This window comes from Lepus europaeus, chromosome 2 (genome assembly GCF_033115175.1).
Source record: "Lepus europaeus isolate LE1 chromosome 2, mLepTim1.pri, whole genome shotgun sequence".
NCBI lineage: Eukaryota > Metazoa > Chordata > Mammalia > Lagomorpha > Leporidae > Lepus > Lepus europaeus.
The window spans coordinates 34,440,169-34,466,476 of NC_084828.1; the positions used below are offsets into that span (position 1 = coordinate 34,440,169).

The 26,308-nt window shown below is 42.0% G+C and overlaps 1 protein-coding gene across 1 annotated transcript in view; it reads left to right on the forward strand.

The window, feature by feature from the left end:
* Window positions 1–10,914: 10,914 nt before the first annotated feature.
* ROBO2 (roundabout guidance receptor 2) overlaps window positions 10,915–26,308 on the forward strand; it is a 622,866-nt gene continuing 607,472 nt past the window's right edge. The window contains exon 1 of the mRNA XM_062175939.1: window positions 10,915–10,975. Coding sequence (XP_062031923.1) covers window positions 10,915–10,975 — 61 coding nt within the window. The remainder of the gene's footprint in view (window positions 10,976–26,308) is intronic.

Consider the following 26,308-nt stretch of genomic DNA (forward strand, 5'->3'; position numbering starts at 1 on the left):
TGATTAGGAGGAAGTCTGAAAATGCTCCCGTCTTAATTCCTTTGAATCATAAACTGGGTGGCTTGCAACATAAATTTATTTTTCACAGTTTTGGAGGCTGCAAGTCTCAGGTCAAGGCACTTGGAAGATTCAGTGTTTGACAAGGGATCTCTTTATTTTTTAAGATTTATTTATTTATTTGAAAGTCAGAGTTACACAGAGAAGGAGAGGCATAGTGAGAGAGAGAGGTCTTCCATCCGTTGGTACATTCACCAACTGTTCGCAGTGGATGAAGCTGTGCCAATCCAAAACCAGGAGCCAGGAGCTTCCTTCAGGTCTCCCGTGCAGGTGCAGGGTCCTTGTGCCATCTTCTTCTGCTTTCCCAGGCCACAGCAGAGAGCTGGATAAGAAGTGGAGCAGCCAGGACGTAAACCAGTGCCCAAATTGGATGCTGGCACAGCAGGTGGCGGCTCTACCCACCATGCCACAGCACCACCCCCCAATTTATGGTTTTTATATATTTATATAGTTCTTTCTCACTGTGTCCTCACATTAGAAGGGACTGTATAAATCTCTGGGGTCTCTTTTATAAGGGGACTCATCCCAATCATTGCCCCTATGATACCATCACTGCCCTGAGGCTCTACCCTCTAATGTCAGCACCTTGGAGGTTAGGATTTCAATACATGGATTTCAGGAAGACAAAAACATTCAGGCCAGGACAGCAAATGACAATCAAAGCAAAATGCTGAGAGGCTCTGTTGTCAAGTATCTGAGCTCATCCTGGGTCTACTGTAGGCCTTGTTGGAATGAAATACAAGTCTCAGCTACGAATTCTGACACGTTCAAGGTTTCTTCACTAATTTGAGTTTTTTTATAATTACTCTAAATGATGGGGCTAATGACATCACCATCCTATGTTTTGTGAGAAATAAGAATCAGTATAGAAGATATATTCCAGTACTTGCCATCTTGTAATTGCTTCCAATTGGAGGCATCATAATTTGTTGCAATATTAATCAAAGTTTAATAGCATCTGAAGAAATATCACATTGTCATTAAAATTCTAGGCAATATTCGAAGCAGTTGGCTGGGCTGTGTTGCATAAGGCCTGTGAAACCATTTGGTCTGGTCCTACCAAGGCATACTGCAGGTAGGCCTTGAAACTCAATAAACCTATAGTGGGCTAACTTCTAAACTGATAATTTTTTATGGCCCAAACATGATGTTATAAATATCCAAATGGACCTTAGCAGAAAGAAGGTTTCCCGCTCCCAATACTAAGAATAATAGAACTTCAATAATTGAACATAATGTTCTCAATTGATAGCCCAAAATATTCAAGAGAGTGAGATAGTGTGAGTTCGCCCTCACTCACTGTGGGACTCATTTATTGCATCCAGTAGCTCAGTGGTTTCCACAGGATTTGGCCATCCAGTGACTGAAGAAAGACAGCATTCAGGATGATGGTTTGGGAGAGACTTTAGAGCCAGATCTGGAAGCATCTGCATTCCACCTGCCATAACTCAGTCAAATGGTTCAGTCTAATGGCAAGAAGGGCTGGGCATTTTGTCCAACCTCTGTGTGGAAGAAGGAAAGGAAGTTTCTCCTGGTTAACAAATAGTATGGTCTTGGCCATCATCATGGAGGCTTGTTAGAACGTTGCAGTGACCCTCAGTATTAAGAACCAGTTACAGTGTACACTGTATCAAGTTATTTAAATGTAATATACAAATGCCCTTATGAGTTGCTACTCTTGTTTTGTTGAAGAAGTTGTTAAGATCACACTGTAAATGGTAGAACCAACATTAGAGCATAGATCTCCTTTCCAGGTCTGAGTCCAGAGCTCTAGGTTTTAGCCAGCATACTTTATCATTTTGTTATATTGGAACACATTCATTGCCCCTTTTCCTTGCAAAGGTAATGGAGGGGCAATATGGCCTCCATGTTAGAGAAGACTACAATTATCCTGGCTATAAGGAAATGGTTTACTTAAGACTGTAAAAAAAAAATTTTTCTGGCAGTCTTTAAAATAAACATTTCTTTTTGCTAGTTTCAATATGATCCAGCTTGAAGGCAGGGAAATAGACTACCAGAATCCCTATAAATATTCCTTTACCTTTCGCATTTAAATTTTTTTTTTTACCATGAATGCATGGTGGGGAGTAGAGAAGAAATAAATTAAAAAGTAAGGAACACCTGGAATTTAGACAGCTATAGAGACAGACAACAACCACAACGCAACCAGAACCAAAGCTGGCACCACCATAAAAAACCCTCAGTTCTCATCAGGCTATATCTTTGTCATGGACTTTGTCCACACTAATTCTACTTCAGTAATGTTTGCCAGAGTGCTGCCAAAAATGACTGTGTGAGGGTACATGAAAAAGTTCATGGAAAATGGAATCAAAAGATACATTTGTTTTAGTACAAAAAAATTGAAATCGGCCGGCACCGCGGCTCAATAGGCTAATCCTCCGCCTTGCGGCACCGGCATACCGGGTTCTAGTCCGAGTTGGGGTGCTAGATTCTGTCCCGGTTGCCCCTCTTCCAGGCCAGCTCTCTGCTGTGGCCAGGGAGTGCAGTGGAGGATGGCCCAGGTGCTTGGGCCCTGCACCCCATGGGAGACCAGGAGAAGCACCTGGCTCCTGGCTTCGGATCAGCGCGGTGCGCCAGCCACGGCGGCCATTGTAGGGTGAACCAACGGCAAAAGGAAGACCTTGCTCTCTGTCTCTCTCTCTCACTGTCTACTCTGCCTGTCAAAAAAATAAAATAAAGTGAAATCTGTATAGAGATCTTCAAAAAGCTCATGAAAAAAAATTTATATTATGGAAAAGTTGGATCAATTTCAATTTTTTATATGAAAATAACTTATCTTTTTACAAATTATTAAGGCAAGTGAGCAAGCGAGCAAGAGAACTCTCATCTGCTGGTTCAGTACCCCAGAACCAATATTTCTCATTGTCTGCTCTCCCCAGATGCCTGCAATGGCCGGGGCCAGGCTTAAAGCAGGCTCTGGGAAATCAATCCAGGTCTCCCACATCGATGACAATAATTCAGTTACAGGAGGTATCACAGCTGCCTCACGAGGTCTGCATTAGCAAGAAGCTGGAGTCAAGAGCTGAAGCTGAGCATCAGACCCAGGCAGTTCAGTATGGGAATTGGGAGTCTCAGTTGGCATCTTAACAAGCTGGCCAAATGCCTGCCTCTCATATTTTTTAGCAAAATTATACTATCAGGATACCTTGCTAGTATCCAACAACTAAAACCCTGGCATTCTTTGTAAAAAGAACTTTGGGTACTCTACAGCAGTCAATTTCAATCTCAGAATTTATTTGATCAGGCATGTTAAAATAATCTGGATATTGGAAAAGAATCAGAATGTGTTTCCAAACAGATTAGTTCTTTAGTATGGTAGAACCATAGGCAGTTCAATTGGATTACATGTGCCATTGGATTAATGCCATGGTATTATTGTAAGAAGGAAAAAGCAACTTTTTTTTTTAATTTGAACTAGCCATTATGAAATGTGTCTAATAGATGCTTGAGTGAGCAGAGAACCATAAATTCTAGGACCTCTGAAAATAAGGAACCTTTCCTCAAATCTGTGACAACCCATTGTTTTTAAGAACAATAAAAATTCTGTTTTGGGTTTACAATATTTTTTCCTATTAGGATTACAGATATGTGCTGCTAAAATTCAATTATACAAAGTCCAGATTGGAACAGATGGACTTGGAAGAGTTTGGCAAACAATCAAAGGGATTTTCTTGGTTTCAAGATATTATGGTACAAAAATAGCAAAAACTGTAGTATTTTTATGTCATTGAAGTTAGGCTATAAACAAAAACAAAAGCTTGAGGTCTTTAAAGAAGAAATGATAAAATAATGAGCAGGAAAAAAATAAAAATCCCTGCACACATACATGGCCTAGGCCTTCCAGATAATGACTGAAGTTGCACTTTTGGTTGATTTGCACTTTTTTTGTTTGGCAATTTTGCTTATTTTGTGAAAACATTAGCCTAACCTATATGAGAGGTTATCATCTCTGTTACTGAAGAGTTACTTTTTAACTTTTCTTGGGGGTTTGGGTTTTGCATTTGATTAAGATGCATGTGTGTGTTGATGAATGACTTGTCCTAAAATGATGAAGATACAGAAAATATCAGTGGCTGAGATACTTTTGATTTGAAAAATTTCAAATTCTAAGATGTACACATTTGGAGGAATTATGCTTCAGTGTTAAATACAACTATTGTGGTATTTCTTCAAAAGCTATGTTAAGTTTGGAGCTGTCACTAAACTTTTCAATCAAAACAAAATTATTTTCCAAATTGATTTTAATAAAGAAAAATATTTTTCTCAAAAGCAGGTGACTTTTGACAGACAGATTTTTAATGAAATATTACTAAATTTAAGTCAATTTCAACCTCAGATTTTTAAAGATGGAATTTCAAAATATATCTAGGTAATATACCAAAAATATTTTTTACAAATAGATACATATTTATAGGTAAATTGTAGAAAATACTTATATTATCTGTAATAGAGAAGTATTAGTGAATACTTCAAAGCGAGTTGGTTGATGTTTGGAAAATATTTTGAAAGAATAATATTCACTTTATTGTGGCTCCTAAAAATTGTTTTTGGAACAAGGTGGGGTATAGTGAAAAAATAATGTAGGAATGAATGAGTCATCCTTCTCTGATCAGGATTTTTAATGCTTCACTTATTTTAATTGTTGTGCTCTTTTGTAGATAATAACTCATGCATTTATTAAAAAGTGGTATCTCTATAAAACATGGTAAAAACATAAATAGAAATATTTGAGTTGAGCAGGTAATAGATGCTTATCTTTTAGGTTTGAAAAGATTATTTAATTTTTGGAAAAAAGGCCACATATTTATGTTTTGATGCACAAATCTATGTGCTTTGGTGCAAGTATTTTCTTAAATTGATCAATGAAAGCAAATTATTAAAGTGTTAGAATATTTTTTCAGGGTAGAAGATATCTTAAGTCAGTTGCAAGAAGTACTACCTCATCTGGAGAATGTGGGTTTTGTAGTCAGATCTGAGTTTCAAAGACAATTTTGCCATTTATCAACTTGAGTTAGATATCTTCAATGTTCTCTGTGCAATGCAAATAATATCAGCAACATAAAGCTGTTAGAGCAGTTTAACAATACAATAAAGTTTTAAAAAATAAAGGATTCTTTAAAGTGGCAGATATTAGAATAATCATTGTGGATCAAAAATTTTTTTAGATTCATTTATTTATTTATTTATTTATTTGAATATAAGTTTCCTTTTATTTTGAAATTGAAACAGCGGAATGCAGTGGTTTGTCACGGGGAAGAGAAGCGGAGGGTGTGCCCTGCGAAGGTCAGAGCCAGCGGCCCCAACCCCCAGACAAGCACAGAACAGACTCAAGGCTGGGAAGAGAGGTACAATCAGAATTGGGGTGGCGATGGCTGGCAGATTTCCAGCCATGTACAGTTTTCAAAGTTATCGCGATTACAGAGTAAGGTAGCGCTTGTTCTGAGAATCACAAGTCACAAGAGGGAGTGCTCAGCCCTCCCCTCCCCCCACATTCATAAAAATACACCTGCCGCTCTCCCGCGTCAGGAGGAGATGCACACCAACCCCCCGACATCAGGAAAGGGGCTCTTGTGACACATTCTGGCTTCAGATTCTGGAAAAAGAGCGAGAACTCACAGAGAAACAGAGGTGGTTCATTCATGCCAACTCATGAGCTGCTGAAATTCATTCCGAACACCCTCCCGGAGCAGTGGCTTCCAGGAAATCCACACAGAAATGTTACAAGGGGTCCCCCAGCCCCTCCGGAGGCAGTGCAGGGTCCAGACGTCAGCGCCCACGACACACACATACACACACGCCTTCGTCCCTGGAGAGGCCCCGGGAAGTCACCTGGCTGGGAGGGGGAGGAGGTGAGGGGTCCAGGTAGGGCTCCTTGGAACGGGGTACCGGTGAGAAGCCAGGAATCAAGAGCTTCTTCCGGTCTCCCACATGGGTGGCAGGTGCCCAAGCACTTGGGTCATGTTCCGCTGCTTTTTTATAAGCCATTACCAGGGATCCGGATTGGAAGTAGAGCAGCCAGGACTCAAACCAGTGCCCATCTGGGATGCTGGCATTGCAGGCAGCTGCTTTATCCAGTATGCCACAACGCCAGCCTTCAAAATTTTGATTTTTCTATGTATGCTGGCTTATCACAAAGGGCATACTGGGAGGAGTGAAAAAGGGATTAGAGTTTTGCAGTTTATACCACATTCTTGTGAAACCTAGTATAAAAATAAGTCTTAATACTTTATATACTCCTTTGTGCAGGTTGCCTTCCTGTGGCTATGTCATAATTCTCCCAGAATGCCATGTCAGAAGTTCAGTCACAAAGAAGACCATCTGATCAGCTTACTCAAATTAGAGTTAATTATAGTCTGTTACACACCATTATCTTTAGATGGAGTAAAATATATATTTATCTGGTAGGCTCGTTTTGAGTACATAATAATACTATTCCACGTTTTACATGAAAGAACCTAGATTTCTATGTTCAGTCCTGTATTCAACTGCCTATTTAGCTAAGAAAATTCTTATCTGAATACATGTGAAAACCAGATCCCCATTTGATTTCCTGTATACTTAAACCCTCTGATTTGGTGGAGGGAAGCCTCATTGTTCACAATCATTTCTGGCTTCTTAATGAAAACCTAAGAAAAACTTTTTTTTTTTTTTTTTTTTTTTTTTTTTTTTGCTAAAGCCCTACTAACATTGAATTTCCGGCTTCTACTAGGTTAAGGTTTCAACACATCCCTTTAATTAAAACAAAAATTAGAGTGAGGAATTCCTGTCTTAGACCAACAGTGTTAACTAAAAATGTGTTAAATAAATTGAAATACACATATTAAGTACAGATCTTAGCAAATCTGTCACAAGTTGGTGTCTCTATTCTTCTTGAACTTAATGTTTTTCATATCAAATTTCCCATTGATGGCTGATTATTGTTGGAGTTTTAGTATTACTGATTTGGTTATAGTCCTAAATTATCCTATGGGATGAGATTATTTAAAAAAATATTCATTTATTTTATCAGTTTGAAAGGCAGAGACAGAGAGGAGACAGATATATCTGCCACGTGCTTTTTCACTCTCCAAATGCATGATAACAGCCAGCGTTGGGCCAGGCGGAAGCCACAAGTCAGAATCTCAATCCAGATGTGGCAGGGAACAGACCCTTTTGGCCATCACCTCCTGCTTCCAGGGTATGCATTAACAGGAAGCTGAAACCGGGAGTGGCACTAGGACTCAATCCCAAGCACTCCCAGATGGGATGCAGGCATCCCAACAGCCGCTTAACCACTACACAAAAATGCCTGCCCCTGGGATGAGATTCTTAGGAAATCATGTTTTCCTTGGTCATATTTCATATTAAATGAGATACTGACAGAACATTCTCTTTTAAAAAAATCATTTATAAGCTCGTTTTCATGAAAAGCAGAAAACAGAAACTCAAACTCCTTCCTTGCAGACACGATTGTATAATGTAATAGCTGATTGCAAAAGGAGATGGTAGCAGTCTGAAATCACTGACTTGCTTTGTCACTTTCAATAGGTAATCATGAATATAAAAATGATTTTTTGGCCAAAAAAAGGCAATTAAATGTAACAACAGATTTCCTTTATATGAACCACTTCTCTGTGAGATCATTTATCATAGTCCACATAAAGAATCTTCGGGGAGATAAGCAGCAGCATGTTCCCAGCTCTAGAGCATGACAACAATTGGTGGGTCAGTGGCCAGCTGATTCTTCCAGCTCCCCACACACAAAGGCTTTCTGGCTCTGTGAGCGACTTCATAGGTTACCCAAGAGCAGGCAGTATAGGTGGTGAATTTACCAAGTATAAAACTGAACCTCTCCCCTGCTTGATTAATGAATGGCCATAAGAAAACTCTTCCAGGTGAAATATTCCAGTATGTTCCTTTTTGAGATCAATCCTAAGATTAAAGGTCTGGGAAGTCTATAGGATTTGCTAATTCCTGCAGTATTGGAGACAATTTTCGGAACACCTTTTACTGCACCCATGTAAGGAAATTTGAGATGGGGGGGGGAGTATATAATTGAGAAGAGTGAGGTAGATTTTGCAATTGCTGAATTTTGACCTAGTCCAAATGTTTTAAATCAAAGTTTTAAGAATTATCTATTATCTTTCAGTATTCTAGAGGTATGAAATAGATGCTAATCCAATGAATTTGGGGGTTTTTCTAGACCGCAGAATTACATAATTTAGACTTCTTGACCCTTTGTCGTAATGCGTGGCAGTGGGGAGTATGAAAACTTGTTTCCTTTTGACGGTGTAGCCAGTTATTTTAATATGATGCTCAAATAATACCTCATTGAGAATATTGTCCGATTTGAAATGGTTTAACTTGAACACACTAATGCACCTTTTCCCCACCAGCTACATACTGTAGATTCGAAGTGTGCTGAGATTGCTCTCAATGCTTGTTAAGAAGAGTGGTGTGTTCATGTCATTATCTTAATTGTCAAGCACGCCAATGCGTCCTAAGAACTCTAACTGCTGGAAGACGACACAGGGCATCATGCCCGGGATTGTTCAGGGTGAACTAAGTTAAGTAGCCGCACCACTCGTTTATCCAGCCGAACAAAAGGCTCTCAAACTGAGAATCTTTCCCAGTATTTTCCAGTAGGGGGAACTAAAGACTCACCATCCAGCGTTTGGCCAGGAGCAGGGACGCGCGCCGAGTCCCTCTCTAAGCCGCCTTCTAATCAGCCGAGGCAGCATCAAACAGCTCCCTGCGAGCCTGTGATCACACGTGGGCCGGCCACACCGGCCAGGCCGGGGCGCCCAGCCACTGGCATCCCTTTGATCTAACGTGGGCTTCCTCCACCGTCCCGGGTCCCGAATGGAATCCGCTTGGCAGCTTTTGCCTTTACGCTTGGGGGAAGGGGGGGGGGGGGAGGCTGTCCTCTTTGGGCGGAAATCTGACTCTTTCTGAGCGTTTATGAGTCCAGTTGTGTTATCGGTTTCCGGGATCAGAGCCTTTCTGCATTTCCTTGCAATGGTGCTGCTCCCTGGAGGGCGAAGGCTTGGGACATCCCCCCTCCCCAGGGGTCCTGGATCCCGGCTCCCCACTTTCCCCATCCTGTGCCTAGATCCCTGAGCCCCTCCTCTCCAAAGTCACCTTTGAGTGGTCAACAGGCAACTGCGCAACGGAGGAGGGGATGCCCCTTCCCTCCAGCCCTCCTGCCCAGGGGGGTCCTAGGGGAGGGGAGGGTGGCGCAGAGCTGGGCTGCACCGCGCAGGGAGAACTTGGACATTCCGGTCCGACCCCCAGCTTTTATTTATTTATTTTTAAAGCCCATAGGAAGCACCACAGGCAGGCTTTCCGCTCCACAGGGCGGTTTTATCCCGTTCCCTTTCCTTTCCCGGCTCCCGCCCAGCCTCTCCTTTTGCTAAGAGGTGAAGACTGAGTGTTGGTGTGATTTTAACGGGTAATGAGGCTGCGCCCCGGGAGCTGGAGGATGATCTTTTTCCAGAAAGCGCGTGCAGCTCCGGCAGACGGATGGATGAATAATTAGGAAGGGCTTCCATGAAATCACTCACCAAGAAAATTACCTGCCCATTAAACGGGCCGCGGCGAGGAGCTGGAGGCTAGAGCCCACCTATCCCCTCCGGAGGCGGGAAGGAGCTGGGGAAGCCAAGGAGGGGCTGGAGGTGACCAGTGGCTTCGGCCTCCGGGCAAAGCCGGTGGGGGGCTCCCGGATTCGTTCTGACTGGTGCTCTGGGGCTGGCGCCCCCTGCCCGGCAGGGTGGAGGCGTGGGGAGGTGCAGGGCTCAGCGCACCCCCTGCAGCCCCCGCCCCCTCTCCAGGGCCGACTGGGAGCAGCTTTCGTTCCTCCCCTCCCTGCCCGCCTCTTCGCCGCCTTCACTCTTGCAAGTCCTGCCACCCGCGGCAGCTGCAGGAGGAGGCACACGCTGCACTGCTGGGCTGCCAGAGCCGCGGCCGCCGCTTGCACCCGGGCGAGCGGCTGGAGCGCGCTCCAAAGCTGCCCCGCTCGTGGCTGCCGGGCTCCCGCGGAGGCTCCGCTCCGGCCGGCAGGCGCGGGGCGCCCCATCCCCGAGAGGCGGCACCGCGGGGGTGGCCGCCAGCCTCCGCCCGGCCCCTCCCTCGCTCCCTCCTCCTCCTCCTCCTCCTCCTCCTCTCCTCCCTCCCCGCAGCCTCACCACGTAGGAGTTCGGATTCTCCACCCGAGTCGTCCTGATTTCTCTTTTCCTCTCTCTTTGGAGGGAGGCTGCCACACAGAGGCCCCGCCGCCGACGGGGCTGCCCGCCTGCAAAAGTGTGGCTTTGACACATGCTGCTTAGGGAAGTTCAGTGAGAAATAATCCCCATAAAATTCCCAAACTCGGGACGGAGAGCTGCTACGGAAGCGACCGGGGGAAGCCACAACCCGTAGGCAGGCCAATGGTTTTTCGGCAGCGCGCTGGCAAGTTTGGGGAACACTTTCTAGGAATTAGGTCTTTTTTCTCCCCCTTCATCATCTTGACTTGTGAAGGAAGATCTTGGCTTTGGATTGCCATGGAGCCCGAGGAGAGAGGGTTAGACACACTTGAATAGTCCCTCCGGCTGGGTTGAGTTTGTGGGAATTGAAGAAGAGTTGGAAGCGCAGCGGCCTTTTGAAGTGCCCTCCGGGACTCCGGCTGGATCTCCATGTGCCCCGCGGAAGACCTGTCTCCACCAGCCCTTCTGCTCCGGGGATCTGCGCATCTTGACGTCGGTCCCCATCTAGGAAAGTCTCAACTTTGGACCTACCTCTTTTTTTGATACTTATTTTTGTACTTTTTTGCTCTCTGGGATTGGTTTCTTAAACGATCTGGATCCTTTTTAATGTGTCAAAATGAGTCCGCTGATGTTTACACAAGTACTGCTCTGTGGATTTTTATACTTTCGGGTGGACGGTAAGTTAAAGATGCTTTTATCCTTTGTGTCCCCCTCAAACCTCTCCCCCCCCCAAAAAAAAATCCACCTCATTTCTTTCTGAGTCCAGAGTGCATTGTAAATAAAATGTCATTACGTCTGTCAGTCTGTCTTGGACAGGCGCTGGGTCTTCCAGGATAGAGGATTTGAGGCTTTTGTTTCCTAAACTGCTGCAAGGGGAACATGTTAGTAATCACCTATTGTTATTGCTGTTGTAATTTAATTAATTGAGTTGGGTAATAAATGATGGGCTTCCAGCTTTGTTAGAAATGCTAAAGTGAAAAAAAATTTTTTTTTGAAAGAGCCCAGTACTCTGATGCCTGCTCTCTATTTGATGTTTGCTGCTGTGTTTGAACTTTGGCTTTGAAGAAATACAGTCAACAGACACTCCAAGGAAGATTCAGTGGGTTAGGGATGTGAGACTGGGTATCCTTGGGATCAATATCTATCACCTGTGTGCCAGAGACAGCGTCCTAGCGTGAAATCAGAAGGAAGACTTCAGGTCATAGGGAGAAAACTGCCCAAAGTGAGACTGGGCGAGGCTCCAGAAGGTGGTGGCAGCCGCTCTGGGATGGCTGCAGGCATAGAGCACTCAGCTCTGTCCCCAGTGGACGAACAATAACGGGACCTGAAACAGGTGCTGTAGGTATCTCCCTCCAGGTTGAGTCTGTATGTCAGGCAGACAGCGTTCAGACTCTTCTTCTCCTGTCTTTTGTTTGGATTTGGTTTCCCAGGATATTTTCACAGGATCTTTCTTAGTTGCTAGTGAGATGATTTCAAAATCCTTGTGGGGAGCTCTTTTGGTGGAAGAATGGAAATAATCATTAACACGCTTTTTTTGTTTCAAAAGAAGAATGTCAAAGGGATGTTGGTATTAGTCTCGAAGAGACTTAGAATTTTTAGTCTAAAGAAAGGATTAGTAAAAAGAAAACTAGCAGTTCCCCACCCCCAAAATTTGGATTATAGTGTGTCAGATTTGTAATTTCTTTACTTACAAAGAATCTGAGGTATATGGGTCTGCATATTTGAGCCATCACAATAGCTTGTGGCTACATAAACTTTGCTCCAGCATTTGCATTGTGGACAAATTCATTATTTGGGACACTGCCTGTTTTCGCCCATCTGTGGGAGCTAACTTTGTTCTTGGCAGCTGCTGCTGTGTAGAGCCCAATGTATGGGACTCAGGAAGCTTCTCTATAAACATGAGGCAATCCAGATGAGTTTACCTACTGTCAAGTGGCTGTTTTCAATCACGGATACATGAGAATCCTTGCCCCCTGGTGACAGTAGGCAAGGGACGCATCTGTGTGCCCTGCTTCTGTCTTCCTTCTAAGTAAGTAGATGTTGAGGAATCAACCTTTGTGAATTATACCATGGAGATGTCTATAATCATATCGATTATCATTCCCCACATATTTTCTTCTACAGTATAGGGTACATGTAGCTTACCATAAGCAAAAGGTTTGCATATTTGTCTCAACTGTGTTTGGTTATCATGATAAGCAGACTTTGGCATTAACTCTTAAAATAATAGGTTTTCATCAACCGTGAATTTACATATCTTAATGACAGAAATGCATGTATAAACTCTTTATTAGAATACAGAGTTATTGAGATTTGCTTTTCTTTTTTAAAAATAACTGTCACTAGGAGGAATACAATTAAATTGCTCAGTGGCAGTGACAGAGGGAATCAGAAGAGCTTGGTGTTACAGAATGTAATTAATGTACTAGGGTGGTTGGAGATCTTTGAAACAAATGCAATTAACCAGCTTGCTGGGACAGCAATAGCAAGATATCATTTCTCTCTTCATTCCATCCCTTCTCTTCTCCCGTCCCTCCCTCCTCCCTCCCTCCTCCCTCCCTCTCTCTCCCTCTCCCTCCCTCTCTCTCTCTCTCTCTCTCCCTCCCTCTCTCTCTCTCCCTCTGCCTCTCTCTCCCTCTCTCCCTCACTCTCTCTCTCTCCCCCTCTCTCCCTCTCTCCCTGTCTCTTCTCTTCCAGATCACCATTCTTCTGCCCAAAAGACACACTTAGGACCTTTGTTCTAATTGAATGTTAGTGTAGGGGAGAAATTTGTGTCTGGACCACAGTTATGAAGCAGAATTCATAATTACATAGTGAAAAATACCTGCGATTTAAGGAATTGAGGCTGAAAGGGCAGTCCTAAATTTTATGTGTGAAATGAGTTGTGTAGTTAGCATCTACTGTGTCTTGCCAAAGGCTTAGGAAATTGAGGATGGTCTTCCTGAATCAGTGTGGTGATCATACCTTTGACATTGGGTTGCCTTTGGATATTTCAGAATGATGACAGCCTCTTCATGGGAATTGTTGAAAATTTGGGATGTGAACAACACTGCCCTCTAGGCTGCTTCAACACATTGGGGCTGAGCACTCAATGTACATGATAAGTGGGCTGGTTTGTAGGATCTCTAAGCTTTGTTACCCTTCCAGGAATCTGTGATTTCTATTTACTTATTACCTTTCTTGGAGGTGTGTGCCTACTCTCCATATGAATTTCAAATTTAGAGAAGCTTGTACCATTTCAAAGATATACTGACTATCCTTGTGCTAGACACAGAAATTAATTTTATTCAGTGACAAATGATACATAGATTTGCATTGAAATTTGCTTGGTGGGTTATTTATATGTGCATTTTTATGGTGTATGAAAAAAAGCTAGAGTTTGGCCTCCTCGTAGAAGATACATGCTAATATTATTTATGATTTTTCAGTATCCTGCCCTTGTAGCAACCCATAGAGAATAAATGTTAAGTTGGTGAAGAACTACAGGCAAACTTTTCTGTTTGGGATGTAAATAGAGATATTCTCATCTGGCACAGATTGATTAACCACATACATATTTTTCTCTACAATTATGAAAGAGGATACATATTGAGTTTAGCCTTTGCTTTCCAAAATTCTCTACTTTAAAATAGGAATAGGGCTTTTCAATCATTTATAAAGAGCTAATCAGAGCTATCACAGCTGTATTCCATACAGTATGTCAGTCTGATAATTTTATAATACTGTAAAGAGATGTCTTAAAAATGGGGATGGTTTTCTTGCTTGTTAACAGTTCTGAAGTGAAAATGGCACATAAGGTATTTGGAGAGAGGAAGATAATGCATGTGCATAGTGCAGATGTATAATCTTCCATAGGTTTATACATTTTGCTAAAGTGCTTCTTTCAGTAATGGGCTCATTATTGTAGCCATATGTAGTCTATTTCAGATCGTAAATTGCATATAAGTAACCTGAAATTTGTTCTTGGAGTTATGCAGTAATATCATGTCTGAATTGGCTGTGTTTGAATAACCTTTGATTCTGTGCAACATGTGAACCATAAAACAAAAGGATTTCTTAGGACATTAAGCAGGAATATCTTAAAGCAAATGAAAGTCACAGAACAGTTCTGGTCATCTTATCCCCGAGCAGCCTATGCAGCACAGCATCTTTGCTAAGAAGAATAGGGATGTATAAGCGCATTGCTGTAATTTGGGTACATATAAATAAAAGGGTGTGTGTGTGTGCCTGTGCACGTGTGTGTGTGCAGTAATGTCTGGTAAGTAAGTTTCTGCATTCTCTAGGAGATATTTACTTGCCATGTGCAATCTGGTCTTGAGCATTTTCTCCTTCTCTGTTTCCTTCTCTTCTCCATCTCTTCCTTTCCTCCTTTTTCTCCTCCACTTTCTCCTCTTTCTTGTTCTTTTTTTCTGGGGGGAGGGTGAGGAGCTCATGAAAGGAAATAGAGAAATATTTGAAGAGGGAAGAAGATAGGTGATGATGTTTCTTTAATATTTATAAAATCAGCAGTTAAAGGAGATATGTTAATACTTATAATGTTTCACCTTTTGATTATATCCAATTGGGGTGTTTTACTTCTTCACTTTTTTAAAAAAAAAAGATTGATTTGTTCATTTGAAAGAGCTACAGAGAGAAAGGGACAGAGATCTTTTATCTGCTGGTTCGCACTGCAAATGGCTGCAATGGCTAGGGCTGGACCAGGACAAAATTAGGAGCCTGGAGGTCCATCTTGGTTTCACAAGTGGGTGGCAGGGGCCCAAGCACTTGTGCCATCCTCAGTGGCCTTCCCAGGTGGATTAGCAGGGAGCTGGATCAGAACCAGTGCCCATATGGGCTGCTGGCATTGCAGCTGGTGGCTTAGCCCACTGAACTACAACATTGCCCCCACAATGCATTTTCTTTTAAAAAAAGGGTCATAATTTTATGAGGACTTGCTTTGTGTAGGTCCCATCTGTCTCTAGTTTAGATAAACAGAAGTCTTAAGTTTTATGTTCAAGAAGTGGAAACTTAGAGTACCATTTCATAGATTTATTTTTAAAGTATTGTTTCTTATAGTATCTTCAGATATAGACCTCTTAACCTAAATCAATACATTTACATGGATATTGGATTTTTAATTTAAAAATTAAAAAAACCTTTTCTGTTTAGTTAAAGACAGGGAGACAGAGAAAAGCAGAAACAATCACAGATGCAGACCTACAGAGCTCCCGTCTCCTGGTTCATTTTGCAAATGCCCACAGAATCCAGGGCTGCCCTGGGGTTGGAATCAGAGCCGGGAGCCAGGAATGCAATCTAGATCTCCCACATGTTTAGGAGGCACCTATTTCAATCATCACCATTACTTCCCAGTGTCTGAATTGGCAGGAAGCTTGAGTCGGGAGTCAGAGCTGGGAACTGAACCCCAGCAATTCTGTTGTGGGAGGCAGATGTCTTAACTGCCAAGCCAAACACCTTCTCCCAATTGTGTGTGTGTGTGTGTGTAATGTTGATTAAAGAAGGACTGAGGGATTACATAAAGTCTTTCAAGGAGGAGTTAATAAAAACTCCTTCAGTGTTTTGACATTGTATTGTACCATAACAGAGATGTTGTGCAATATGTAAAGAACAACACCCTCACCCAAAATAACTACCTCTAACTCAAAAGAGTGTGAGTAACATGGACTCATTCCTTAGCGTTTTCCCCAACATTTGCAGCTAGTCCTTGGGATCATTCATCTAATCCCATTGGTCATAGTATCTGTTTATGAAAGTACTTCTCACAGTGCCCCAGTTGCCTGGGGAGATATAAAATCCACCAGGGCACAACTAGTGACTACCCAACATCTTAGGTTGTCTAAAAAGAATATATTAAACTCAAGCCCTGGATAGAATCTACTCCTTGTTCCAACCATTTCTATCTGTTAAACCACATCATTCTTTTTCATGCCCCCAGATTAAGAATCTTTCTTGTTCCTGAAGCCTATATCCAACTTGTTAATAAACTCTTTGTAATCTATCCTGATATTAACCATTTTGTGTGTGTGTGTACGATCCTTCCTCCCTCACCCCAATGTTGTATTATGCACACTTGCAAACATGCAGTAAAGCTGAAAGAATGTTACAGTGAAAGTCCCACCCGCATTCATTATTTTGCTATACTGACTACTAAATATTTATCCATATTTCTGTTCCTCTATGCATGAATTAACTCATCCTTTTATTCTGATAGTTTAAAAATAATTAAATGACAAGTTTCTTGTTAATTTAACCACTCCTGTCTTGGTTATACCCTGAAGTATTATAACAGACTGATTAATGATCATCCTACATCCATTCCTGTTCCTTTTCTCACACTTTACCCTGATCCTAGCTCTCCTAACAGTAGCTAGAGGGACTTTTAAAAACTATGTAACTAGCATGCACGTTTTCTGGTAGCCCGGAACTCTTCACGTTGGTTCGCAAGACTCTGCAAGGTGAGGTTTCCCTAGCTCTCTGACTTCACCTGCTCCTACTCGCTACCTAGGACCTGAATTTATAACTTTTGATGTGCTGCTGACCCTGACCTTTACATCTGCTCTGTGCTCTACCAGAGGTGCACTTTCCCAGATCTTTCAATCGATTGAATAAGTCCCTCTTCCAATATACAATATTTTCAGAAACATGGGCCACCCTATCTAAAATTTCTCCTCTTGATGCACATTACCAGGCCACCTCATTTTATGGTCTTAAAGTTGTTGTCATAGCACTTATAATCTTATGGAAAGGGTGTGTGTGTGTGTGTGTGTTTGAAGAAGTATAAAGGAATTGACATTTTTTTTTTAACTTGAGAGGCAGAGAGACCGAGACAGAGAGCTCCCATTTGTGGCCAGGGTGACATCAAGCCAAAGCTGGGAACTCAATTCAAGTCTCCCATGTGTGTGGCAGGGACTCAGCTTCTCTGAGTCTTCATAACAGGGAACTGGAGTGACAAGCTATAGCCTAGTATGTGTGTCAGGCACTCCAGTGTGGGACATGAGCATTTTAACTGCTAGGCGAAACGCCTGCCCCAGGAATTGTCATCATACTAGCAAGTGGAATAGAGAGACTGTCGCAACTACATGAGTAGTAGAAGAAAACATGAGATTCTTGGGTGCGAGATGAAGAATTTCTTCAGCCATGCCACAATAAACAGCACAAGTTATGTTTGTATTGATTTATGTAGCTCTGAGAGTCCCATAACGGCCACGAGGCGGGGCCCAGGTATATGAAATACTTGTGGTGGGTTAGTGCCATAGCGCAGGGACCCTGATCTTGAGACCTGGATATTTTATAATGGGTAATAAGATAACTTGCCTAACCTTTGCCCTAGAAGAAGACATTATCTTTATTATATTCGACACTAAGCAAATTTGCCTTCTGCTCTCAAGGGATATTACCTATATTTTCTAAGGCTGTTGTGCTGTATAAATATCCTTGGAAAGATAGTTTAGAATAAAGGAGTAGTTAGTGCCTCTGCTAGCATGATGCACAGAAACAAGAGAGACGTGCAGAATGTTCTGCCAACAATAGATAGATAGAGACATTGTCTTGTTTATTGTCTGTCTCCTTCACTAAACTCCTATGGCAGGGACTTAGCTTTGGCTCTGGTGTTTACCAGTGTACTGCCAATGCCTAGAACACCGAATGACATGGAGTAGATAAGCAAATATTTATGAAATAAATAAAAATGTGCTTACGGAGTCCTTTTGAGATGTTGATTTTCATGCCCTAGCCCAATGTATGAAACTCACCGTGTAAACTAGATTATGAATGTGTATGTTTGTTTATAGGGAGACAGAGACAATATCAGTCATGCTTTTTGTTTGTTTGTTTGTTTGTTTGTTTTTTTGACAGGCAGAATTAGAGAGAGAGACAGAGAGAAAGGTCTTCCTATCCGTTGGTTCACCCCCCAATGGCTGCTGTGGCCGGTGTGCTGCACTGATCTGAAGCCAGGAGCCAGGTGCTTCTCCTGGTCACCCATTTTGGTGCAGGGCCCAAGGACTTGGGCCATCCTCCACTGCACTCCTGGGCCACAGCAGAGAGCTGGACTGGAAGAGAAGCAACTGGGACAGAATCTGGCACCCCATCTGGGACTAGAACCCGGAGTGCCTGCACCGTAGGCAGAGGATTAGCCTAGTGAGCCGCGGTGCCGGCTCATGCTATTTTTTTTTAAAAGATTTTTATCTATTTATGTGAAAGAGCTACAGATAGGGAGACACACATAGAGAGAGGTCTTCCATCCACTGGTTCAGTCCCCAGATGGCTGCAAAGGCCAGGACTAAGTGAGACTGGAGAAAAGAGCTTCATCCAGGTCTCCCACATGAGTGGCAGGGGCCCAAACACTTGGGCCACTATCTACTGCTTTCTCCATGCATCAGCAAGGAGCTGGATCAGAAATGAAAAAGCTGGGCCACACACCAGTGTTTATATGGGATACTGGTATCACAAGCAGCAGCTGTACCTGCTGTGCTACAACTCTGCCGCCTTCCAGTCATGCATATTTTTACTCAAATGACATCATGGGTACTAGTCATTTTTTTAAAAAAGTTTGTTTTTTATTTATTTGAAAGAAAGAGTTACAGAGAGGAAGAGGCAGAGAGAGAGAGAGAGAGGTCTTCCATCTGCTGGTTCGCTCCCCATATAGACACAACGGACGGGGTTGTACTGATCTGAGCCAGGAGCTAGGGGCTTCCTCTGGATCTCCCAAGTGGGTGCAGGGGTCCAAGGACTTGGGCCATCTTCTACTGCTTTCCCAGGCCATAGCATAGAGCTTGATTGGAAGTGGAGCAGCCGGAACTCAAACCGGTGTCCATATGGGATGCCTGCACAGCTCTGGCCCCGGGGGGGTACTAGTCATTTAATATTCTGCCTTTCACCTGGGAAGAAACACAAACTAGACCATTTGCTCTGATATAGCCCTTTTCCGTTTAAGAAAGAACAATTTATCTAATGTTGATTTTCAGTCACTCGCACCTGATCCTCACCCCGCCCTAGGGCACACCGTTGAGTGGGGTGTAAAGTTTTGACAGGGCGCTTCCTCGAATAATTAATAGAATCATTGACCCTCCCCCACACTGAGGAACATTGACTTCTAGCGTGATATCTCGTCCAGGAATTGTGACTTTTCTGTATATTTAGGGCAGTTTTCACTTTCCGTTTACACATTAACAACAAACTAAGGTGATGACTCTGTCTCCCTCAGAGATAGAATAAAATAATTCTACAGTGGTCCTCTAATCTCCAGCTGCCTAAAACTTGAAAAAGAAAAGGTAGATTCAAAGGAATAGCCCTAGTATCAGGCACTGTCCTGCCCTACCTGCTGTCGCAATCGGCACAGCCATTGCCTTGTTTACCATCACTGACACTTACCTGACATAAAGTCAAGAATTTGACAGGTGGGACTTCTCTGTAGACTGACTTTTGTTTGTAAGAAAATAGGTTGGAGAAGTCTTAAGTGAAAAACTAATTTTTCAAAGTTGACAGGGTGGTATTTGGCACAGCACTTCAGTCGCACAAACGTCAGTCTGTGACCCACCTTGCTTATGGGTTGGACCGTGGAGAACTGAAGCGGGCAGATTTCATATGCCTTCCAACAAGCCCCATTGCCACTTGGAGCAGTAGAGCTGAAACCAGGGTCTGGGGGTCCTTTACTTTTGTTTTAGGCTTCTTCCTATGTCCCCGACTCTTGTTACTAAAAGCAGCCAGTAACATGTTTCCTGATCTTGTCCATGAGAGAATTCACTTGCGTATTCTGATGTTACCCATTTGATTCAACACATGGTTACTGAGCACCTGTTTATAGGCAAGGCACTTGCTAGGCTTTGTGAGGTATATAATGACCTTTTACATGGCTCCCACTGTTCAGGAGATTACAGCTTGGTAGGGAAGGGAGCCCTGGTTCTAGTCACTGAAATAAAAGTAATGTCTGGAAGAAGGGGAACTTGAAAGTATGTACAACAAAGTCTGGGCCCTCAGAGGAGAGAGAGCTGGTACAATCCGAGAAGAATCATCCCAAAATGGATCACTTAACCCAGACCTCAGTGGGACAGGCAGAAAGATGGGAAAATGCGTTCCCACAGAGGCGATAACTTGAGAAGTGGCACTGAGATGAACAAGGTGTGCAAAGAGAAAGGCAACACATCTCATTTGATTACAACTGTAGTTTGTCCCCAGGGAAGAAGTGGAAGGTAGTTACTGAAGGACAGTCAGTAAACAGTACCGAGTGAGTCTGCCCAAGTACTTGAACTTAGTGCCTCAGCGACCTTTGCTCTAAAATGGGACTGATAAGAATATCTATTACATACAGCTGGCATGGGGATAAATGAATATCTGTATAATATAGATATAGAAATATATGTATGGAACCAGTCAGTCTGTCTACCTAATTCTCTGAACAATGCCTAGTACTTTATAAGCACTGTGGAAGTACTACTTAGTAGTAGTAGTAGTATTTTTGTTGTATGCTTATTCCCTGCCTAATATGAATAAGGGAAAGGACTAGAAGGGGGCTTTGGCTATCAGACTAATGATGAACCACATTTAAAATGCCTTTTACGACAATGTTCATGTGATTTCATAAGCGTGAGTCTTCAGGTGACTGAGAATTTTATTGCCTCCTAAGGGGCCTCATGTGTGGCCACACCTTTGCAGCTGTGACAAACATGCTATGACATGTGTGTTTCCATTGCATCATATGCTGATTACAGAACAAATGCGATTCTCAAGTGAGCAGTGTTGTGAATGAAAGCAATAAACAAGAAAGACATACTGCAAATGGCAGCTTGTTAACAAATACACCGTCCTTGTCAATCCTGCATTTAAGTTCATTTTGAATGACCTAAATTTATCTAGAATGTTCTTTACTTGGTACTTTTGATATCAAGTACCATGAAAATAAATCATGTCTGACGAACTTCCTAAGTTCTGAAAATACTCTTAGTACAGTTTGCATTCAGTTTATTTTTCTAGATATCCTGCTTATCTTTTTCTCATCTAATGTAGATACTGACTCTAATAACTTTTTATAATTATTCATTAATCAGGTATGTGTAATAAGGGATTATATATATATATATGAATATATATATATACACACACACACACACCAGAAAAGATAATCTGATTAAAACTGTGTCATGACTTTTGTGAAATGGACAAACCTTGGGTGCTCAGAAACCAGTTCCCAGGTTTGGTTTTTCTACTTATTTATTGTATGATTTTAGATCTTTACCGAAGAAAGAAGAAAAATCGTAGTGGCTTCTAACCTGGCAGTTAAGATACACACTTATATCCTGAATCACTATATCCTGTAGCAGAATATAGGATGATTTTGATGTATAACTCCAATGCAGAACCTGGGAGCAGCTGTTTTAACTCAAGTACTTGATTTCCTGCCACTCAGATTAGAGATCTGGAGTGAGTTGCTGGCAGCTGGCTTTGGCCCCAGTCTATCCTGAGCTGTGTGGCCTTCTGAACTAGTGAAAGGGAACTCTCTGTATAACTCTTTTTCTCTCTGTCCTTCAAATGATAAATAAAAATTTAAAAATAAAAGGGAGAACTTTTGACTCTTAAGCATTTAATAAAAAGTTTCTTTGTAAATAAAATTTTATAAATCTTTATTACAAAGTTAGAGCCTCATTTTAAAGTTTTACAATAAATGTAAATATTAGTAAATGCTACAATAGTATTAGACTAATTTACTTAGATATATGATAACTATAGAATATATGAATATACTTTTCAGGATTTTATGGGATTCAGTGAAATTTACAAAAACCTAGCAACAGATACTGGAAGTTGTATTGATATCTTTATGTTAAAATGAACTTTATTGTATTGCCAATTAACAGTGTAGTTGTTGAAAACCAAGTCCTTTGTAATCCGTTCAAGTATAGAAGGTACTTCACAGCCTGTATCCTCTGAAATGTTTTGGCTGTCAGTAATAGCACAAGGCCATTTGTATTACAAATTAATACAAATGCCATTTGTATTACCCTGGCCCCTGCCTTTTATGTCTGTCAAGGATTGGAGCAGAAATAGAAAGTAACTTATTTTTATTTTAAAATCAGAGAGACAGGCATAGAGTTCACTCCAGGTCTCCCGCTTATGTGGCAGGAACCCAGTTATTTGAACCATCAGTTACTATCTCGCATAGTCTGAATTAGCAGGAAGCGAGAGTCAGGAGCCAGAGCTAGGAATTGAACCATGATACTCAGATGTGGGACACAGGTGTCCTGACCAGTCGCCAGACCAAATGCATGCCCCAGATAGTTACCTTTTAAAAAGGAAATGCCAGGGCCAGTGTTGTGGCACAGAGGATTAAACTGACGCTTGTGATGCTGCCATACTGTATTGAAATGCATGTTCAAATCTTGGCTTTTCTACTTAAAATCCAAGTCCATGCTTATGTTCCTGAGAAGGCAATGGAAGATGACCCAAGTCATTGGGCCACTGTTACCCATATGGGAAACCAGGATGGAGTTGCTGACTCCTGGCTTTAGCCTACAGCAGCTTGGGCTATTGGTTGTAAGCATTTTGGGCATGAACCAGCACATGGAACACCCCTGCTTCTCTGGTGCTCTGCTTTTATAATAAACACATGCATCTTAAGAAAATAAAAGTCAATGAGCATAAAAGAAAAAGTAAAGGCCAGGTACAATGTTCTTCAATATTTTAAAAATGCAAAACGGATTTTGAAGACTTAGAACATTTAATTTGATGGGCTCAAAACCAATTCTTACTACCTTTTTTTTTTTTTTTTTTTTGGTTAGTCTCAAGTGAAAAGCTAACTCTTCCACTTTATCTCAATGGTACATGAGCCCTGCACTCATGCATCTTCAAGCTGTCATTCAGTTGAGGTTTGCAGCCAGCCTCCTTTTCTGCAGACAGCATGGCCAGGGCTGTTTAATAACTTCACCGGAAAAGAAGTGCTAACAGATTTAACTGGGATGTTCCTCCCGGGCTCTCATGGAAACCTGTAAGTGATTCTGTTGCTAAGTGCTTTTTTAAGGGTTTCAATCCCACCATTGTGATTTTTGAAAGCCTGGATAGTGTCAACTTTTAGTGCAGAAGGCAAGAGAAAAGAATCATGAAAATATGTTCAACGTGTGGGTACATATTTATCCCCTCCATACACATGGCAATAAGATATAAATAAACAGTTGTTTGATGAGTCTCCTCTGCTCACAATCCAACAGACAACTTGTATTTCAAGAGCCCTTCCCAGGTTATCAGTCCTTATTTTATTTTTCTGTTAAACTCTCATGTTAGTGATGGTCATCAGTTAGAGCTTATGAAAGTATAGATTTTTGATGCTCTGAATAACTGTGTCTCATCATGTATCAATTTAAATTCTATGTTTGTTCAGCTTTTCTTTTCAAAAGGAATTTTTATCTTTCCAAGCAAGGCTAAAGATAGTATGCAAATAAGCAATTGCTTTTATAGTCTTAACTCCATCAGGATTCAATTCTAAGCTTTCTGAATGTGGAGCTCTATAGGAGTTTCTGCATAATCTTTGCATTTGAAATGGTCCAGAGATGCAGAGGTACACCTGGGAGGGGCCATTTCTATGTACTAGAAAGGGGTGTGTTACAAAAGTAGAAAACTAATCTTTTGAATGAAGTGGTTTGGACCAGCACTTGACACTCAACTATATAGCAAGCGAACAAGCTGATATTTAGTTCTATGGATTGTTAACATTCACATAAAACAGAATTATTTAGCATTTACTGAATCCTTTTTGATAATCAATTTGGGATCAAATGCAAAAGAACATGTGTCTGCTTTGTATGACCCCAAATTCTTCCGTTTTTCCCTTTGAGCAGATGACATGCCTTCTTTGCTGACTGACATTGGTTGCTAGGCGAAGTGCACTGGTCTGGTGGCGCCTCAGCCAGCAGTAAAACTAAAGAGTGTATTGAGTAAGAGAAAGAAGCCGAACACAGCACAGGCCATGAATCATGACTTGTCTTCAATATGTCCACTTTGCTCCCCGTTTTTTCCCCCTTTACAAACTTTTGTTTTTACCAATGATGCTTTCTCTCAGCCATTATCTCTAATCCTTTTGGAGCCTGAGGGGACGAGGACTGCTAAAAGAGGCTGGGCTGCTAAGAGTCCACTCAGAGCGGTAATAAAAGCCTGAGAGTTATTCATGGGGCCACATGAGTGAGAATGTCCTCCTCGGTGAATAGCATCAGTCAGCTTGCCTTTGAGACTGGGTGATTAATACCTTCTGTTTTTAATGGGGGGAAAAGGCAGACAAGAAAGGTCTTCATACTACTTGGGCTATTTTGCAAATTAGGTCTTATACATTGTCAAAGATGTGGACAAAGAAGTTGCTAGATTTCCAAATCCCCCCCCCCCCCACTCTGTTTTTCTAATAGTGCTTGATGATCTCTTCCTTGTGGCTATCATCAAATACCATTGAAGTGATAAAAACACCCTAAATGATTGCTTTTTTAAAAAGTCGGTCAGCCATTGGTGCATTTTGGTGATGTTTCTGATGGCTTCAAACTCAAGTCCGGTTGTTGGTGATCGTAATCTGAATGTTGTCTAGGCAGATCTGTTTCACAAGATTCAAATAGGATTTTTGTTTGTTTGATAAAGAACCTAATTACAATACTCTTGAGAGTTTGGAGAAGCATCTAATGAGAAAGTGTTAAGGGTGGCAGGTGTTCGTTTCCCATGAGCACTTGGATGTGAGGGGATGTCTGAGATTTACAAAGAGGTTGGTGTGTGTGTGTGTGTGTGTGTGTGTTTGTATCTATAGGCTAGTTTAACAGGAGGGGTTAGGTGCCATATCATTACAATGGGCATTACCTCTCTTTATGTCTTTTGGTGACTTTGGTACATGGCACAGTTCTAATAAAATTGCCCAAGCTTTAGGAATCTCATCAGTCACGTGAGAGGTCCAGGTAGTGATCTCCTGGTATGGGTAGCTCCAGTGTGGCCTTTAGGAAGGGTGAGGTTGTGGTCTTCTTCGGTGCTTCACTTTGTGAATATTTACATGATAACGAGGTGAACCGGAGTGATTTTTTTTTAAAAAAGAAAAATCTCGTTTTTACTCTGTATTCTGCATTTTAACCTTGTTTTTGTTGCAGCAGCCTGGGTTGGTCCCTCTATATATACTCATGTTCATTCAGAAGTCTGACTGTGGGAGCAAGCAGCATTCTAAAGCCTCTGCGTGGTGCTTCCTATAGCCTGTTTTTCACTCTGTGGAAGTGAAATATCTTGTTAAGAGGTGGCAATACCCAAGAGCCAAGAGCAATCAGAGATAAAAATGTAACGATTCCGTGAGTGATGTCTAGAGATTGGCTTTAAGTGAGGTCTGATTTAACATCTTTATTAGTGGTACAAAGGAGAGAACAAAATGATGGAGAATTGCCCATCTCAACACTGGAAGACCATCAGCGCCTCTTCCCTCCCCTGAAACTGCATAGAATGACTTAGAGAAAATTTTAGGCAGGGAAAAAAAAATTCACAGAGTAAGAATGAGTGCTTTATTTAGTATATAAATGTAAACGAATTCTTAAGGGAAATGACCAGAAATCTAGATATCTAACTAGTGGTGGGGCAGAGGAGGGGAAGCCAGCAAAGCACAACTCTGAAAGGGCTCCAGGAAAATAACAGAAGGCGGGGCCAGGAGAGCATGGGATTCAGGGTAGGATTGGTTTATCCCAGTTGAAAGGTTCTGAGATTATGGTGCCCATTCAGGGGGTATTGTGTCACCTACCGGAGAGGGATTAAGTGCATTAGAAATCCTTCCTTCATTTTGTACTTTATTGTCAGAACATGAGAGAAACTTTGCTAACAAAAAGCAATTGAGTACAATACAGGTTGTATGAGAAGATGCCTGTCTACTTCAAACTAAAGTAGGATGTGTTTCCAATCTCGTAATCTGCCCTACAAAGATGAGCAACTATATTAAGATGGTGCCAGTGGCCGGCACCGCGGCTCACTAGGCTAATCCTCTGCCTGTGATACCTGCACCCCCAGTTCTAGTCCCAGTCGGAGCA